General features: G+C 47.1%; 1 protein-coding gene across 2 annotated transcripts in view; it reads left to right on the forward strand.

Annotated features, from left to right (window-relative positions):
- The window catches only part of LOC102395814 (ubiquitin-conjugating enzyme E2 E2), a 380,425-nt gene extending 364,180 nt beyond the window's left edge, over window positions 1–16,245 (forward strand). For both annotated transcript variants that reach the window (XM_044948698.2, XM_025271924.3), the window contains one exon: window positions 15,892–16,245. In XM_044948698.2, the coding sequence (XP_044804633.1) occupies window positions 15,892–15,989 (98 nt within the window). In that variant the 3' untranslated portion in view covers window positions 15,990–16,245. The remainder of the gene's footprint in view (window positions 1–15,891) is intronic.
- The last annotated feature ends 3,027 nt before the right edge of the window (window positions 16,246–19,272 follow it).

Raw genomic sequence — 19,272 nt, forward strand, 5'->3', positions numbered from 1 at the left:
ACCGAAACCACTGACGTTCTGGTCCGGCTCTGGCGCTGCACGGGGTGTTTCTGCCTGTGGACCCCAGCGCAGCCGCCAGGGGCGGTGCCGACTGGGCGCGTGGCCCAGGGCCCTGCTGCTTTCACACCCTGCCTCCAGCCGCCTCCTGTCCTGCTCCACGCACTGAACAGCAGTGCGGACAGGAAAGACGGTTTGAGAGGGAAAGAGATGCACTAGAGTACAGTGTTTAGCGGGCAGACTACATATGAGAACTGTGGGATGAAAAAGTACTTTTTTAGGTCAAAGAAAAGGTGTGTGTTACAAATACTGATGCTAAAGCTGACACTCCAGTACTTTGGCCACCTCATGCGAAGAGTTGACTCATTGGAAAAGGCTGATGCTGGGAGGGATTGGGGGCAGGAGGAAAAGGGGACGACAGAGGATGAGATGGCTGGATGGCATCCCTGACTCAATGGACGTGAGTCTGAGTGAACTCCGGGAGTTGGTGATGGACAGGGAGGCCTGGCGTGCTGCGGTTCATGGGGTCGCAAAGAGTCGGACACGACTGAGCGACTGATCTGAACTGAACTGAAGAGTATTGTTGTCATTTTTACTTCCATCAGGGTTAGAAGCAGAGGGAAGACAGGACTGGGATAATCTTTGGCCCTTGTAGACACAGACCATGAGAAAAATACTCCAATTGGAGAGGATTTATTTTCCATAGTTGGCAGGAACACGTTTGTAGAGAACATGGTGTGTGTGTATATATATATATATATTTTCTAACTGGACACCTGGTAGGCGTCCAGTGGGTGCAAGCTATTCTGTCTTTAAAATCTGGCATCCTCAGATACTGACAGTGCTGGAGAGAATGAGAACTGGACCCTCACAGATTGCCTGTGGCAATGTGAATCCTCTTCAGACAACGTTTTGACAGTTCGGCGAGTGGTTAAGCGCAGAGTTACCATTTGGCCAGGTACTTTCACCTCTGGGTATTTATCCAAGAGAAATGAAACCAGGTCCATGCAAAACCTGTACACAAATGTTCACAGCAAGACCATTCACAGTGCCCAAAAACCGTGCACCATCCATGTGTCCATCAGCTAGTGAATGGGTAAATATAATATGGTGTGAGCATACAGTGGAATATTATTTGGCAGTAAAAAAGAATGAAGCAGTGATGCATGCTTTGTGAAAGAAGCCAGTCGCAAAAGACCACATGTTGGATGATTCCATTTATGTGAAACGTCCAGGATAGGCAAATACGTAGAGACAGAAAGAGGAGTGGACCCCTCGGGCTGGAGGATTTAAAGGTACAGGATGTACCTTTGGGATCTTTGGGAAATGAAAATATTCTAAAGTGGATTATGGCTGCGGTTGTGTACCTCTGTGAGTGTACTAACGGCCACTGAAGTGTGCGCGTAAAATGGGTTGATTATCTGGTATGTGAATCACATCTCAGTAAAGCTGCTTTTTAAAAAATGTAGCTTTGACATCTCAGCATCGTGGACTCCTTCCTACTTGTTGCAGCCACAGCTTTTTTGCAGAGGTGGGAAAGTAACGTGAATCTCTGGTGTCTTAAGTCCAGCACTGTAAGGGTATTTTCTGAAAGTTCATTAGGAATTATTGCTTAACTAAGCCTGGAATTGCAATCCAATAGCTTCTCAGTAGGAATGGACCATCTGTGCTGCCGGGCAGATGAGCCTATGCTAACAGACGCTTTCCATTTCAAAACACACATTGATTTAGGGTACATGGCTCTGCTGTGTGGCCTGAGAGAACAAGTTTTGATGTATTGAAAAACATTTTATCAACAGTATACTTCAGGTTATAGCGGTGTGTTTGTGGAGCCGACTCAGGGGGCATTAATACGGAATGGCTTTAATTTTCTGCAGTCTCTGCCTTAGGCCAAATTTTGTCGAATTTTGCTTTTGCATCCCTTAACAGTATTTAGCAGCATTCGGATCACTTCCAGGTAGTAGACCATCAGTCTGGTCCATCTTTAAAGTCTCCTCTCTTGCTGATTTAAATCTGATTCCATTTCCCCTCCGTGAGGATGGAGCAGGTCTGGTTCTGACCCCTCCTCTCTCCCTTCCCAAGGCCTGACTCCTAGGCTGTGGGGCAGAGAGAGGATGAGCACAGGTCTGTTTACCTAGGGCCACGCTTCTTTGACAAGCAGCCTCCTGCCGTCCACACCTTCGGATGACACATGTCAAAATGCTGCTTCTTGTGGGTCGTGGAAGGCCTCAGTTTCCAGGCACCTGGTGTGAAAACTGGCCGCCCTGACCCAGCTTCCCTGGCCAAGCCCTTCCCCACGGGCACTGGGGACTTTTTAAAACGATTGGGGGGCAGAAGTGGAGTGATGTCACATGCTTGAGTACATACCTGTTTATTATACACTCACTAATGTGAAGTGGACGCAATTCGCAGATAGTAAAAAATACAGTACTCGTTAGTGCAAATCGCATGTAGCCAAAGGCCTCCGGGGATTTTTACAGCGTGCATGTGTGCTCAGTCACGACCGGGGTCTTTTGCAACCCCTGGACTGTAGCCCGCCAGGCTTCACTGTCTTTGGAATTCTCCAGGCAAGAACACGGGAGTGGATGGCCATTTCCTTCTCCAGGGGATCTTCCCAACCCGGGGATCGATCAAAGCCTCATCTCTTACTCTCCTGCATTGGCAGGTGAATTCTTTATCAATGTACCACCTGGGAGTCCCTGATTTTTGCAGCTGTAACTGACAAAAGAGAGTGGTTCTAACATGAATGTTGGTGGTATTTTAAGTTAGGAACTAAGACCAAAGTTAGACAAAGAAGGGTGTCAGAGCCCCACCTGTTAGCCTTGCCGCGTGCCTCACGGGGAAAGGCACACAGCAGCGTGCCTTGTTCTTCCGCCAAACAGAGAGAGGGGACTTGTAAACACTCTCTGAGGGTCGATAATGATAACGGTAAAAGAATTAAGAAATGATGAGTTTTAAGTATTGATTACCCTGATAAGTCATTTAATTGTAACTTTATATCACTTAATTTTTGAGAATGGCTGTTTCAGTTTATAAAAATTTAAACATTGGCTGGCCAGCTGGCTCCAGAATCCCACCGCCCTCCCACAAAGCATCCTCCGAAAAGCCTCTGGGCTCTGGGCCCCTCTCCTGGGGGCGCCCCCCTGATCAGATGCAGGGATGCTGGAGACCTCCACCTCGGCGCTCTGGGGGGCGCTCCTCACACCCCCCGGCGGACGTAAATCCCGGGCCAGGGACGGCACTTCAGAGCCTCCTGCTCACGGGCGCCCGGCTTCACTGGTGGCAACTTCCTCAGCTGGTGGTGCCGAGCACAAGCTCACACGCCCGACAGAGAGAGAGGGTCAGACACACCGAAGAGCAAACGCCAGAGTTTGCAGCAGAGACAGATCTACTGCAGGACCATGCGGGGGGAGCGGTGGCTCATGCCCCCAGACCCCGAGCTCCCAGAAGGGGTTCAGCAGAGTATCAAAGGCCGGGGGAGGGAGGCGCAGGGCTGAATGTCGCAGACTGCTTGGTATCAGAGTCCTTGGCTCTTGCAGCCGTCCACATCCGTGAGGTCCCCGTGTCCCTACAAACCTCCCACATGCCAGATGATACTAGCTGTCATGAATGGAGCCTTTTATCCCTGTGTGAATGGAAGTGTTACCCCTTCAAGGTCGGAGCCTTGAGAATGGGCTCTGCCTCAGGCTCTGCGCAACGTTCCTAACTCAAACACAAGCAATAGAATAATACAAAGGTTAAAGTAAAAGAACGGATGTAGTATGGAGTCGGATTTGTTCTTCCCAATTGCAGTGGCTTCAAGAGGAAAAAGCCTTCTTCTTCCAGTTTGGTGGTGGGAGGAGGGGACACAAGGGTGCTGACCTCTGCACTCTGCACTGCACTCCCGGCAGGTTAGCGTCGCGTGCCCCCAGACCCCCTCCCTCCTCTCCCGCAGGCCCCCTTCTCCTCCCGCAGACCCCCTCCTCCTCTCCCGCAGGCCCCCTTCTCCTCCCGCAGACCCCCTTCTCTCCTCTCTCGCAGACCCTCTTCTCCCGCAGACCCCCTTCTCCTCCCACAGACCCCCTCCTTCTCCCGCAGACCCCCTTCTCCTCCCGCAGACCCTCTTCTCTCTCTCGCAGACCCTCTTCTCCTCCCGCAGACCCTCTCCTCCTCTCCCGCAGACCCCCTTCTCCTCCCACAGACGCCCTTCTCTCCTCCTGCAGACCCCCTCCTCCTCCCGCAGACCCCCTCCTCCTCTCCCGCAGGCCCCCTTCTCCTCCTACAGACCCCCTCCTCCTCCCGCAGACCCCCTTCTCTCCTCTCTCGAAGACCCTCTTCTCCTCCCGCAGACCCCCTTCTCTTCTCCTGCAGACCCCCTCCTCCTCCCGCAGACCCCCTTCTCCTCCCGCAGACCCCCTCCTCCTCTCCCGCAGACCCCCTTCTCCTCTCCCGCAGACCCTCTCCTCCTCTCCCGCAGACCCCCTTCTCCTCCCACAGACGCCCTTCTCTCCTCCTGCAGACCCCCGCCTCCTCCCGCAGACCCCCTCCTCCTCTCCGCAGGCCCCCTTCTCCTCCCACAGACCCCCTCCTCCTCCCGCAGACCCCCTTCTCTCCTCTCTCGCAGACCCTCTTCTCCTCCCGCAGACCCCCTTCTCTCCTCTCTCGCAGACCCTCTTCTCCTCCCGCAGACCCCCTTCTCTCCTCTCCCACAGACCCCCTTTTCCTCTCCCGCAGACCCTCTCCTCCTCTCCCGCAGACCCCCTTCTCCTCCCACAGACGCCCTTCTCTCCTCCTGCAGACCCCCTCCTCCTCCCGCAGACCCCCTCCTCCTCTCCCGCAGGCCCCCTCCTCCTCTCCCGCAGACCCCCTTCTCCTCCCACAGACCCCCTCCTCCTCCCGCAGACCCCCTTCTCTCCTCTCTCGCAGACCCTCTTCTCCTCCCGCAGACCCCCTTCTCTTCTCCTGCAGACCCCCTCCTCCTCCCGCAGACCCCTTTCTCTCCTCTCCCACAGACCCCCTTCTCTCCTCTCCCACAGACCCCCTTCTCCTCCCACAGACCCCCTCCTCCTCCCGCAGACCCCCTCCTCCTCTCCCGCACTGTCTGGTAGACTTCTGGGCCCTGCAGAGCCCGTTCGTCTTCCCTGAGCATGTCCTGTGAAGACACATGTCCCTGTAGGAGCTGGGGCCCTTGGATCCTCTTTTAGGATCACTGGGTGCTAATTCTGGGGTAATACACGTCTTGCTAGACTTGTGTGCCGCTCTGCGTGGCGTTCTCATTGTGTGCCGCTCTGCGTGGCGTTCTCATTGTGTGCCGCACCGCGTGGCGCATTCTCATTGTGTGCCGCTCCGCGTGGCGTTCTCATTGTGTGCCGCTCTGCGTGGCGCATTCTCATTGTGTGCCGCTCTGCGTGGCGCATTCTCATTGTGTGCCGCTCCGCGTGGCGTTCTCATTGTGTGCCGCTCTGCGTGGCGCATTCTCATTGTGTGCCGCTCCGCGTGGCGTTCTCATTGTGTGCCGCTCCGCGTGGTGCATTCTCAAAGTCGAGTCTACTTGGATCGCAGCCGCCCCTGGGTTCAAGTCACAGCCATGATGATTTCCTCCCTAAATTACTTTATGAGCCCCACCCCGCCACACACACGATACAGATACATAGACATATCTATAGATACATACGTGTAGATAGATAGATGGGCTTCCCTGGGGGCTCCGTGGTAAAAAAAAATCTGCCTGCCAGTGCAAGAGATGCAAGTTCAGTGCCTGGGTAGGGAAGATCCCCTGGAGAGGGAATGGCAACCCACTCCAGTATTCTTGCCTGGAAAATCCCATGGGCAGAGGAGCCTGGCGGGCTACAGTCCACGGGGTCACAAAGAGTCCGACATGACTTGGCAAGTAAACAGCAGCAACAAATATATATTCTTTAAATATATATATATATGTATCTATATGTATCTTTCCAAGGATCTTAACAACCTTCTGGTCTGAGTTAGGCCTGTAATTAATAGTCTGGTTTTCCCACATTCTAAAGTATGAAAACTTTAACTTTGCCCTACTCACTTGATGCTTAATTAGTAGACCCTGAGGAATTCAGATAGCCCTAAATCTTGATAACATGCTTCAAAGAGACCTGAAAAAATTCCTGTACCCCCAGGGGAAATAGCTTTAATTGCTCCAAGTCTTAACCTCAAGATTATAGTTCTCCAAATGAAACGCAAGTGAAGGAAAGAAATGAGGAAGGCTGGGAAGTTATCCTGCCAGGTATCAAGCATACTATTAAAGTATAACAAGAAAAACAGGAGTAAATAAAGCAAGAGGCAGATTAATTGGATGAAGGAATATCGAGCACAGAAGCAGGCCCGGACACTTATGGGAATTGTGTGTGTGATAAAACCAGCATTACAGAAACAGCTACTATCTGTAAATACAGGAGAATATTTCTAGAATGCTGGAGTGAGTGGAGAAAGCCTGTCAGAACGTGTGATATCACGCTAAAAAATATTAAAGAAAGACTGACTTATTTAAGTACTGAAGGACTTTACCCTTGTGCTGACAAGAGACGCCGTGCACTGGGTTAGAGGACAAACGCTTTGGAGAAAATACTTCCTCCACACGTAATAGATAAACAATATTTCCCTTAGAGCTGGACTGAACTTATTTTGGCTGAATGCTAAATAACCAATGTTAAAAAAATCAATGAACAGCTTAAGCCAAGGGTGAATGTTCCCCCCATAAAATGATCTTCTGAAAAAGAAGAATAAATATGAAATTTTATCTTAAGAATCTAAGTAATCTTACAGTATTATTATTGAAAATTGGAGGGGATTCCCCAGCGGTCAGATGGTTAGGGCTCCGTGCTTCCCCTGCTAGAGGCCCGTGTCAGGAAACTTCGATCCCACAAGCCTCGTGACATGGCCAAAAGAAAATTTTTTTTTTAATTCATAGAAAATTAGATATGTTTTTAAAGTTTGTCGTAACGACGTCACTATGTCATTTCTCAGCACTACCATCTGCTAGGCGACTCTTCTGCACATGTACAAGATTTCAATGTTTTCGCCTGACGAAAAGGATGGATTTCTTCTTCTGTCTATTCCAGTGTGATTACTATTAGTGGGGCTTTTGCTATCAGATCGGTGCAGTTTCCTTTTTCTCTAACGGTAGCACAAAGGTAGAGACCTAAAGATCTGGCTGACGGTGATCACCGTGCAGTGTCTTTGAAGTCTCCCCACAAACTGAAGCCGTGCGCAGCATGTCTAAAGCCAGTGTCCCCTGAATATTTGAGAAGCCCCCAGAAGATTTTTGCCCTCACACTTTTATTTCTTATTGCTTGCTTCACTTCCTGCTTCCCACAGTCCCTGGACGCACAGCTTCCTCTGCCGGCAGCCACCAGTTGTTGCCAAGCCTTTGCTCCCGGTGGCAGAGTCTGCCGGGTACCATCGTGCAGCGTCTGCTGTGCCAGGAGACTTTTCTGTAGATTGCTGCTTATCCATCTCACTGTGAACATTCGTACTGAGGACATGTGAAGAGAATTCCAGATCTTTTCCTTATATGTCACATGGTTTGTCTTTGACTGAAAAAGATTTTCAGTCCCAAGTTACATTCATCATGCTTACCAATATTCTAACTACCAGTATTCAGATATTAGCAATAAGCCCAAATGATGGTTTTGTTTACTAAGTATGATAGCAACCTGATCTTTGATCTCCACAAGTTCAGCAAATCTCAAAATAACATCAAAGAGGCATTTGTCGGTTCAATCTTCCAAAAACTAAAGCAGTTTTGACTTTTGAATACTGAAGCCAAAGCTGACTTTAAGTGCATGCTTAATATTTATAATATATAAAATATGCCTTCACATCAGTAAAGAAAAAATGGACAAAAAACATGAAGAAGCACATCACAGGAGAAGAAATGGAAATGGTGAGCAAACACGAGAACATGTTAAAACCTCAGTAGCTATCAGATCAGAGCAAGGCGCAACCGTGATGGGATTTTTGTTTGTTACCTTGACAAAAATATATATATATATATATTAAAGATTGGTAATGCAGTGTTGGTGAGAATATCCAGAAACAGAGTAGACTGTACACCCTTTTACTGAAGGACCTTTTGGTAGTGTTCACCAAAAGTTCAAAATCTGTACTCTCTGCTCCAATGTTGTCACCTAGAAGAACCCACCCTCCAGAATGACTCCAATGTGTGCTCAAAGTATGTATACAAGATCGTAAAAGTCCTGATAGTGAAAAACCAAACCTAGTCTCAGTGTGCATCAGGAGGGGATAGAAAAATAAATGCTGAATAACTATGCAAGGAATACCCTGTAGGTACTAAAAATAATCAGCTCAATCTATTTGTGCTATCATAGAAACACAACTTATGTATTGGCCCAGAGGGGAATGCAAGCTGCAGAATCGTGTGATTCCCACTGGGTTTAAATATAAGTAAAGAAAAAAGTCTAGAGCAATGAGCATCCAACCGTTAACAGTGGTCACCTTGAGATGGGAAAGATACAGAGATGGAGGGGAAGTGAAGGGAAGAAGAGTGTGTGCTTTACATCATACGTGTTTCTTTATTTCTTGAATATATTAAAATGAGCATAAGTTACTTTATAATTTCATAAAAGATTTAAATTAAATAAATCCAGGCTAGACCAAACCATGGAAGAAAAGTCCCCTGAAAGACACAAAAATGAGCTAGACCTCATTGTAATGCTGACCTATAGAAAGGCTCCAGTGACTTGGTGAGTAGTAGCTGAAGGAATAAATGTTCATCCTGGGGATCATGGAACAGCTGGAGGAGCAGCAGTTTGTAGCCTGCAAGAATCCAAGAAATGGCAAAGCACAAACCACAAATTTCAATAATAAAGTTTAAGAAAACAACCACCAGGCCTTCCCTGGTGGCTCAGTGGTAAAGAATCCATCTGCCAATGCAGGGGACACGGGTTCAATCCCTAGTCTGGGAAGACGCCATGTGCCGAGGAGCAGCTAAGCTGAGCCTGCGCTCCGGAGCCCGCACACGGCCACGAAGGGCAGCCCCTGCTCAACGCAACTAGAGACACCCCCAAGCAGCGATGAAAACCCAGTCCAGGGAAAATAAATGACTGCATACTAAAACCAAAACAGCCAGGAGAAAGATGAAAGGAAAGCTGCTGGACTGTCCTCCAGGGCCCCTTTCCTGACTTGCTAATCATGTGTGGAGAAGAACGTTCTGTGATGAACCAGCATATAAGGCCAGTGTGACAGAGGGGACACCTGCCTCACGGAGTAACTGCTCTTTCTGGCTGTTATTTTTGTGTGTTCCTTCCTTGTCTTCTATCCATTCATACGTCCTCGCAGAGACACGGTGTTAACAAGCGAGAAGTGGAGACAGAGGAACGGGGCAGGGTCCCATGAGGGCAGCAGTCTGCTTAGCATACCTCCCTAGGACCTGGAACATAGTAGGGCCTCAGCAGTGACAGTTGTCTGGAGCAAATGTGTGGGTTGCTGTCCAGTGGGAATTGTGGATCTTTGCTAAACAAGCAACTGAAAAGTAGTATTCTCAGTGCAGTGATAGAGGTATGGACAGACCAAACAGAAATGGGGCACAGAAGCCTGCTACAAAGCCCCTAGACACATTCTTGAGCAGGCTCTGTCTGAGCTAAAATTTGAGACGTTCACAGAAGCCCGCCAGACAGAGGAAGTCAGAGAAGCAACGGTGCAGAGAGCCGTGAGCGAGCGGGGCCTATTGGAGAAGCTGCGAGTCCGCTGATTGCAGGTTAAAGCATGGGATGGGGAGGCCAGAAAGATTAGGTCTAGATCATGATGTTCTCAGGAGCCGTGCTAAGGGCCTTTCTGGTTTGGGTTTGGTTTTTAATTTGTTTTATTGAAGTATAGTTGACTTGCAGTGTTCTGTTAATATCTGCAGTATATCAGTGCCTCAGTTATGCGTGCACATTCTTTCTCATCTTCTTTTCCTTTGTGGTTTAGCACAGGACATGGAATATGGCTCCCTGTGCTGCACAGAAGGACCTTGTTCTGTGTGCATCCTCTCTGCAGGACTTTGCATCTGCTGACCCCAGCCTCCCACCCCATCCATCCCCCTCCCCCTCCCCCGGGCAACCATAGGTCTGTTCTTGATATCTGTGAGTCTGTTTTGTTATTAAGTTCATTTGTGTCATATTTCAGATTCGATGTGTAAGGGATATCACACAGTATTTGTCTCTCTCTGACTTATTTCACTAAACATAATCCCGTCCATGCCCATCATGTTGCTGCAGATTGCAACATTTCATTCTTTTGCATGACTAAGTAGTATCCCGCCATATATATGTGCCACATCTTTATTCAGTGGACATCTGGGTTGTTTCCATGTCCTGAGTTTTCTGAGTATTGCTGCTATAAACATTGGGGTGCATGGATCTTTTGGAATTATAGTTTTGTCCAGGCTGATTCCCAGGAGTGAGACTGCTGGATCACGTGGTAGCTCGATTTTTAGTTTTTTGAGGAGCCTCTGCACCATTTACATTCCCACCAGCAGTGTAGGAGGGCTCCCTTGTCTCCACCCCCTCTCCAGCACGTTCATTTTGGCCACACCACACTGTGCTGAATGTGGGGTCTTAGTTCTCCCACCAGGGATTGGACCCAGACCCATGGTCAGTGAAAGCGTCAAGTCCCAACACTGGACCACTCCAGCATTTATTGTTTGTAGGTTCTTTCAACAGTGGCTATTCTGGCTGGTGTGAGGTGGTACCTCACTGCAGTTTTGATTGGCATTTCTCTAATAATTACATGAAATCCCATGGACAGAGAAGCCTGGTGGGCTATAATCCATGGAGTCACAAGGGAGTTGGACACGACTTAGTGAGTAACACAACAACAGTAATTACATGCCCAGGACTTTGGATTTTATCTGAAGAGTGTCTTCAAGAATAATCCTATTTATATTTTTTTAAAGATGCACACGAATATTCATTTGCTGTCTGCATTTTGAAAACAATAGCAGAAATTTTGTATGTGCCTGACAATGTTTCAGTCCATTGCCTTCTTACAACAGCTGTGGGGCAGCTCCTGCCATTGCCTTCGTCTTGCAGTTGAGGAAACCAAGGCACCAAGTCCCTTCTCTGACCTGGTGCCGCTATGGGTGGAGCCCAGATACAGAGGCAGGCAGCCTCAACCCAGAGCCCACCCCCTTTTCCCTTATCCTGGGCAGCTTTTCTTTGTTTCTTTAAGGACATACTGTTTTCTTAAGGAAAGAAAGTCAAAAGAACTTCTTCCCGTGGTTTCTTCTATACCACCTACCATCCAGGAGAGAATGATTTGGGGCCTTGCGGGTAGAACCCCTCTGCGGCTCAGCCGGCCGCCCGTCCTCCACTCCTCACCGTCAGCTGCCTCTCACCCCCTTTGTTCTTCCACGTGTGTATAAATTTATTTTTGGTTGTGCTGGTCTTCGTGGCTGTTTCGGGGTTTCTCTAGTTGCGGCGAGTGCAGGTGACTCTAGCCGTGCTGCGCGGGGCTCCCCCTCAGTGGCCTCTCTGGCTGTGGTCCACGGGTTCTGGGTGCGCGCTTCAGCAGTTACAGCTCATGGGCAGGCGGCTCCGGCTCCGGAACCCGGCCCGGTGGTTGTGGCCCTCGGGCTTCCTTGTTCCAGGGCATGTTCGACCTTCCCAGACCAGGAGTCAAGCAAGCCACGTCCCCCGAGTTGGTAAGCGGGTTCAGTCCGCCGAGCCAGCGGGAGGCCGCCTCCTGCAGTCGGCACCCCCGTCTCCCTGCTCTCCTGGACGGACTGTGAAGCCTCCCGGTGTCCTGGGTTCCTCGCAGAGGGGGGCCTTCAGACAGGGTCCCAGGGGTTCCCTGAGCCTCTCCTTTCCAGAATCGCAGGAGCGCCTCACACAGTCCCCAGAAAGGGCTGGGTTCGCGCTCTCAGCCCCCTTACACGCCCCCAGCTTTCACTGAGCCGCGCTCTGCGCCTGGCCCTGCAGGGACGCGGAGGTGAGCCCAGGAAGTAGAGGAGAAGCAAAAAGAAGGGGGGCTCCCATCACGAGGGATTTGCTGACCCAAGCCTCCACTCAGGCTACTGTTTCATTGCTTGCATTGTGCCAGCAAAAAAAAAAAAGCGATGGCGTGATTTTTACACACGCGCGAGGTGACGCGGTTTAGGGATCCGGTCGATGGTGGATAAGCGTTCTCTGCTCCAACCGCGTGCTTTTCCGTTGACCACACCGTGAATCCTGTACGGGGACCCGTTCATACACACCACACTGCCAGCTAGGAGAATCGAGTGCTTACCATCACCTCACCCTGTGCTGTGAGCCGAGCCAAGTGTGAACACGCTCCTCTTCTCAGAAATTCAGACAAATAGTGAATGAAAGAGAGCAGACGATGCAGGAGACTTAAATTTCACTTTACTCATTCATGGATGAATTTTGCGGGTTTTCTTTAGTAAAGAGGAAGACTGACAGGTGATCATCTCAGAGATTGATAGAGACTTGGGAAAGCAATAGCAGTCTAGAAGCCAAAATGATGGGGAAATTTTCCTTCTGTTGTAAAAAGGAATTGATAGAGAAAGAAGGTTGAGTAATTTATGTTTGGAGACTGTTATTTCATCCCTGGTGTAGCTCTGTCCGTGAAATATGAAACCTTGCAGCAAGAGTCAGTCTCCCTCAGGTCGTGATTATAAATACACTGTACAAGGAGTATCCTATTCCTCCAAATGCACTGCGGTTGTCAGGGACACACATTCATTGCCTAGTTTCATTTGGTTACTTGTAGTCCTAACTGTCTTCTGTTCAGCAAAATATTTTAGCATTGAACTGTTTGATAACACATGATTTTAAAATTTCATTTTATACTTTTATTCCTTCATTAATACTTTTAAGATTTGCATAAATTTACAAAGGTGCACACACAATAATATTCTTCACAGCATTGTTTATTAAGCAAAAAAAAAAAGTAGAAAGAACCCATATATCTCTAAACAGGAGATTGATTATTAATTCAGATTAATATTTTAAATGTTGCGGACTTCCCTGGTGGCTCAATGGTTAAGAATCAGCCTGCCAATAGAGGAGACACACAGGTTCGATCCCTGGTCTGGGTGGATCCACATGCTGCTGAGCAACTAAGCCCGTGCACCACAACCCCTGAGCCTGTGCTCTAGAGCCTGGGGGCGTAACTACTGAGCCCAGTGCTAGAACCTGCTCTCGGCAACAAGAGGAGCCACCGCAGCGCAAAGCCTGCACGCTGCTGCTCTCTGCAGCTAGAGAAAGCAGTGAAGACCCAGCGAAGCCAAAACTAAAGGAATTAATTAATGCCTTTTAAAATTTTACAAAAATTAAATAAAAAATAAGATGATGCACAGAGAATATAATAACTTTGTATGGAGTATAATCTATAAAAATATTAAATTACTATGTTGTACACCTGAACCTAACATAGTAATACTGACATGTCAGTTACACTTGAATTTAAAAAAATAAAAACGATGAGGTAGGATGTAATTCCTGAAACAAAGTTATTCACCATATAATGAGTTTTTTTAAAGGTTGCAAAAGCAGACTGACCTTTTTTTTTTTCCTTGTATGTTTAGAAGAGAAGTCTGGAAGACGGAAGTCAGCGTGTTAACAGTGCTTTTTTCAGTGAATTTTCAGCCAGTTTTCACTTACAACTTTCTGTCTTATGTGTTGTGTGAGGTGGCTTTGTATATTATTATTTTTATATTTAGTATGTATAATTTTGCAGATGGAAAAATATTTCTCTTTTAAAAACTGAGCTTGAAAAGGTGAAAGGAGCTCTGAAAGGAATTTACTGCTAATTATTTAAGCATACAAAAAGAAGTCTGCACAGTGTTTGTGAGTGAGGTTTCTTCCTCCTCGGCCCCTGCTGAAATAGTCTGAATGCTTTTCCCCACTCCTAAGCTTCCTGTTCCTCGTCCTTCACCTGTCTCCCTCTCCCTTTGTGAAGGAACAGCGGACTCTTGTTCCCCATTAGCCCACCCTCCATGAGGGTACATTTGCATTACAACATTAAAATCACTGCTCATTCTTCTGACTTAAGCCAGTCCTCTACCTTGACCGGTTAAGTTAGGAAGCTCAGATGGCCCTTTAGCACGTCTCTCACGTTGGGTGTATTTAACCAAACAGCCGACTTGACTGGTGTAGACCTAAGCTCTGTCCAGGGCGCCCAAGTTCTTTGCCTTCCCGAAACTGGAGCTAGATGATTTGTTTCAAAGGTACAGAAATGGGACTCACACCTCTCTTTGGCCCTTTTTAGACTCTAATATAAAGTCATTACTTTAGTCTGAACTGAAAGACAGTATTTTTTAAGAAGATATCTTGCCAATCCCAGATATTTTGTGTCTACATTTGGTACTGCTGGTCTGAGTCATCTTGAACCCTGACTGGGCTGGTTGAGGTGACGAGTTTCACCCTTTGGGCAGGTGAAAGTCCAGAGTCACAAAGAGCAGGCAGAGAGGCAGATGTTTGTAACAAACCCGTGATACGAGTCAATGTAAGAAACTTAACAAGCTTAGCGCAAACCCAAGCAAGCTTAAGGGAAGTTTGTGAAAGCTTAAGCAGTCTTGGGACTTCCCTGGCGGCCCAGTGGTTGGGACTGTGCTTCTGTTGCAGGGGACACGGGTTCAGTCCCTGGTAGGGGAACTAACACCCCACAACTCACTAGGTGAGGCCCCAAGGAAAAAACAGCCCCCTAAAAATGGTGTTTTAGTAATGTTAGATCTGTAACAAAATGTTTTTAAAAAGCAGGGGTTTGTTGGGAGGACTTTCAGAGGCTGTTATCGTCTGCCTCCACAGATTCTGAAAAGGTGGTGCTTCCCTTACACTCTGATTATTGAGAAGCTGTGACATTGAGTCTTGCTCAGGATTTTCCTCAGGTTACAAGGTTATCAGACCGCAGGTACACTGCCATCTTCTTTGCTTATTTTTTTTGTATTTATTACCAACTTTTGCTCATTTTTTTCTCTTTTGGTTCTTTCTTATCCATTTGCTCTAATACACACAAATTCTCAACACCAAAAGTACAGGAACTAAAATTCGAAGGGAAATGAAAGAGTGGAGGGAAACCAGTGCCTTCTGGGATCTCCAGAAACCTAAAGGACGTTTTTTTAGTTGCTCTGAATTGTCTTCATTAGCCCTGGATCCTGTCTGGGTGGAGGAGTGTCCCGGGAGCCTGCAGGGAGAAGGGGGCTCCAGCTCCAGGCCTGGAGCCCCCCTCCTTGGGCTGAGCTTCCTCCCGTGGCAGCTCCAGTGTGTTCAAGTTTGAGGATGTGGTTAAGTCAGTGAGTGTCAGCTGTGAGTAACATCCTCACCACTTTTGTAACAGAGACCCTATGGCTTTGATAAGGGCTTCCCTGGTGGCTCAGGCCTTAAAGAATCCACCTGCTCATGCGGGAGACGCAGGTTCGATCCCTGGGTCAGGAAGATCCGCTGGAGGAGGAAATGGCAACACACTTAAGTGTTCTTGTCTGGAGAATCCCAGGGACAGAGGAGCCTGGTGGGTTACAGTCCATGAGGCTGCAAAGAGTGGGACACGGCTGAGCAACTCCCACACACACACACACACACACCTGGCTTGGTAATTCCTAAATACAGAGGCACTGTGTCAGCCACTCACTAACTTGCTGCTCCCCCCAACCCCAGCAGGAATCAGGGTGGAGACCAGGCTCCGCCCACTCGCATCTTCTCAGGGAAGGAAATGCTCCCTGAAAACCAGGGGGGACGGCGGCAGGTGTCTGCCTGCTGGGGCCCAGGGAGCCTTGTCCGGACCGTGACGAGGCGGCGGGGCTGCAGCGATGCGCTCCAGGGCGGACGGCCCTGCTCCGGGCGGGACGCGGCCTCCAGCCTTTCCGCCCGCGCCCCGACACCCCGTGTCCCCGGCTCCGGGGGGCCGAGCGCTGGCCCGACTGACCTGCCTCTGCTTCCTTTGCAGCTGACCCGCTGGTCGGCAGCATCGCCACACAGTACATGACCAACAGGGCGGAGCACGACCGGATGGCCAGACAGTGGACCAAGCGGTACGCCACATAGCGCCGGCGGCAGCTCCGCGCGGGGCCACCCGCGCTGCCCGCCGGCTTGTTACCTTTGGAACCGTCTTGCGATGGAGCGTCATCCAGCCCCACTCCTGTTCCTTTGCTCCCACCCCTTCCTGTTTTATTCCCTTTTTAATTTCCATTAACTTGAAAGATCTGGTCTTTTTTTTTAATCCCCCCTCCACGTGGATGGGAACTTTGGTTTTCAGTGCAAACAATGTGGGATCTGTAATAATAAGAGCTTTCTTACCAAGCTTCGTATTCCTGTGTGGTTTTGTTCCTTATTGTCCATTTTCTTTTGATACTTCTTCCTTTTCTGTGATCTTCGGGAAGACACGAATTCAGAATTCTATCTCGTTTCTACTTCCATGTAGCGCTTAGGATTAAGTTTTTTGTACTGAAGTCTTTATCGGTGGGTGCATGCTACTGGGAACCAGATTTTGTACAAACGCTTCAATCACAATCACTGTGCATTACTGAAGACTCTGTTTATCACTAGCCTTCTGTCCCCACACCGAAGGCTGCTGGATTGAACAAAATAATATGTATTTTGATTTACTTCAAGTGCTTGTAAATTTCTTAGGGACCTGGCACTTTTGACTGTGGATCAGTTGATGTACACTTGTATTATTAAAGCACTCAATAAATCACTGTGGCTGATAAATGCACTTCTGATAACCCGGCATTTGCTTTGTTTCCTAGTGACCGACACAGCGCTCCGCGCAGCGAGGCTTGCCTAATTCAATTACAGGTTCAAGTGTGTTTTTTCATCTCAAACCCGGGAGGTCCCTTTGCAGTTGAGTTGCCAGCTGAGGAGGTTCCCCAGCTGTCAGTGGCCTGACGATTTTATGGTTGTCTCTGATCACTCTTGTTTTGCGTATTGGCTGGACGTCACTTTCGTACGGACATCGTTTCTGTTGCCACCTTCTTGATGCAACAGTTCAAATATGTGACTCCAAAAATACGCTTCTAGTGAAATTGAGGGCTGGGCTGATCGTTGGGTTAAACCACTTTTGACTTTATTTCTCTCTTCTTTTTCGTCTTAAGATAGTTACAGTGATTGCCCTTGGTTTGGAGTTTGTTTTTCCTCTATAGTTTTAGTGGAAAAAGCAAACTCAACTTGTATCAGCCGTGGTCAGCACATTCAGTGACAAGGTTTGTCTGTCTGGCTTTGACCTTCAGGCTTTTTTAAGTTTGCAGCTACAGGAGGCAGAGGAAACTTGTGTGCGGTGTGGCTTGAAAACCACACTGCCGTGCTTATTAATATTCAGGTTTCTTTGTGTTGACAAGGCCTGTTGGAAACTCCTGCTTCAGCTAATTATAGTTACAAGCCCACCTTACAGCTCAGTCTCATTTAAGGAACCTCGTTACTGCTAAACAGTAGGATTTACAAGTTATTTACCTCTAAATGTTAATATTTCTGAACTTCAATTTTAATAACTTTATCAGAAACATCTTAAACATCTGATTCAGAAGGTGTACTTTCTGTTGCTTTTTAGCAGTTGGAAAGAAATCCTAAAGAAAATGATGTTTAAACACTGTAAATGACACTTTGAAATCAGTGTACTCAAGGATTGTTTTTAATAACCATTTTACCATCCATTGTATTTAAATACAGTTTTCAGCTTACAGAACACCATCCAGTTTCTGTTGCAGCTTTTCAACTCTAGCGAGCATAACCACAGACAGTGTGTATGAATGGGCACGGCTGTGTTCCAATAAAGCTTTATTGACCAGAGCAGTTGGTAGCCAGATTTGGCCCACAAGTTGTAGCCTGTCCCTGCCTGTTACAGACCACCATAGACGGTGTGAAAAGAATCCGATAACTGTGTGTTTAACATTTCTCTCCTTAAAATAATACAAACTTAATTAATATAATACAAGACATTTTAAAAAATTACCCAGACTGTTTTATTGCCTGCAGTCTTTCTCGCCGTAAGGTTTTTATGTTGACTGTAATACTTTAGGTGAAAAAATTCAACCCTAAAAGCATTAAATACATTTTCACATGAAATTTTATTAAACGGATTTTTTGTTACTTTTAACCAGTCTCATGATATTAATAGTGACTTTTATAGACAATATTTAAATTCAGTTTGCCTTTCTTCTCTTAAAGCATCAGCTGCGTGGAATACACATTTTGATGGTCTCTCCAGTATACTACATCTACATCTCCTGTCTGTCTGTACTTTAGATCATTTTAAAATATGTATTTTTTAGGAGACAGAGATTACAACAATTCTAGTAGGAAATCCTACCAACCACAGATCCGTGTTTGCTATTCCATGAGGCATTTTCAGGTATTATGTCAATTTGATATGAAGAGTTTATAAAACTCCTTTCCTCAGTGTTATGAACTTCAAGTACTTAATGACAAACAAATGTACCTTCCCTTCAAACTCTGAAAGCTGGACAAACTCCAGAGAGACCAAGAAACCCTTAGTTGAACCTGTTAAGTCTAGATTTCAGATAACATGGTAATTTTACTTGAAATCTATAATCACAGCAGGCAATACAATTTTAATAAGTTTTCAGTACTGTTTGTAAAATAAGATTTGGGAGTAGTTTAATAGTCAGAAAGCTAAGTAGTTTTGCTAGTAGTTATGGAGATAATATTGACCTTATACCCTAATATTGTTTAACTTTCCAAACCAGTTATTGCTAGTTGTCATCTTTTGTAGCTTTGTTAAATAAAATGTTGGCAGATCCTTGACTGAGGCAGGACCTTTGGTCATTGAGAAAGTAGTTTGAAATGATATTTATTGATCTTAAATCATTCAGAAGGCTGTGGCCTTAATTTATCCTAAAATTGAAAATAAATAAAGCATTGCTCATTTGTTCTTCTACAAGAATCTACAAGAATTGAAGATAACAAATGCAGTAGTCAATCTTTTCTTCTTATCATGAGAGTGTAAACCCAGAAGTTTATCCTAGAATACTGATTTGGGAATTCAGGAGAAAGGAAGTATTTATTCAGAATGTACTATATGGCAAGCCATGTGTTACCTAATAAAACCTCAGCCCAGCTTTGGAGGGTGCAGGTGGCTATCATAATCTGAACATTTGTAACCCGCAAAGATTTATGAATTGAAATCCTAAGTCTCAAGGTGATGGTATTATGAGGTGGGGTTTTTAAGAGATTAGGTCAAAAGGGTGGGGCCCTTGTGATTGGGATTAGTGCTCTTATAAAAGAGACCCCAGACAGCTCCCAAGCCCCATTCCATCACGTGAGGACACGGTGAGATGCTACAGTCTCGCCGGGAAGAGGGCCTCCACCGGAA

The sequence above is a fragment of the Bubalus bubalis genome, chromosome 1, assembly GCF_019923935.1.
Source record: "Bubalus bubalis isolate 160015118507 breed Murrah chromosome 1, NDDB_SH_1, whole genome shotgun sequence".
Lineage (NCBI taxonomy): Eukaryota > Metazoa > Chordata > Mammalia > Artiodactyla > Bovidae > Bubalus > Bubalus bubalis.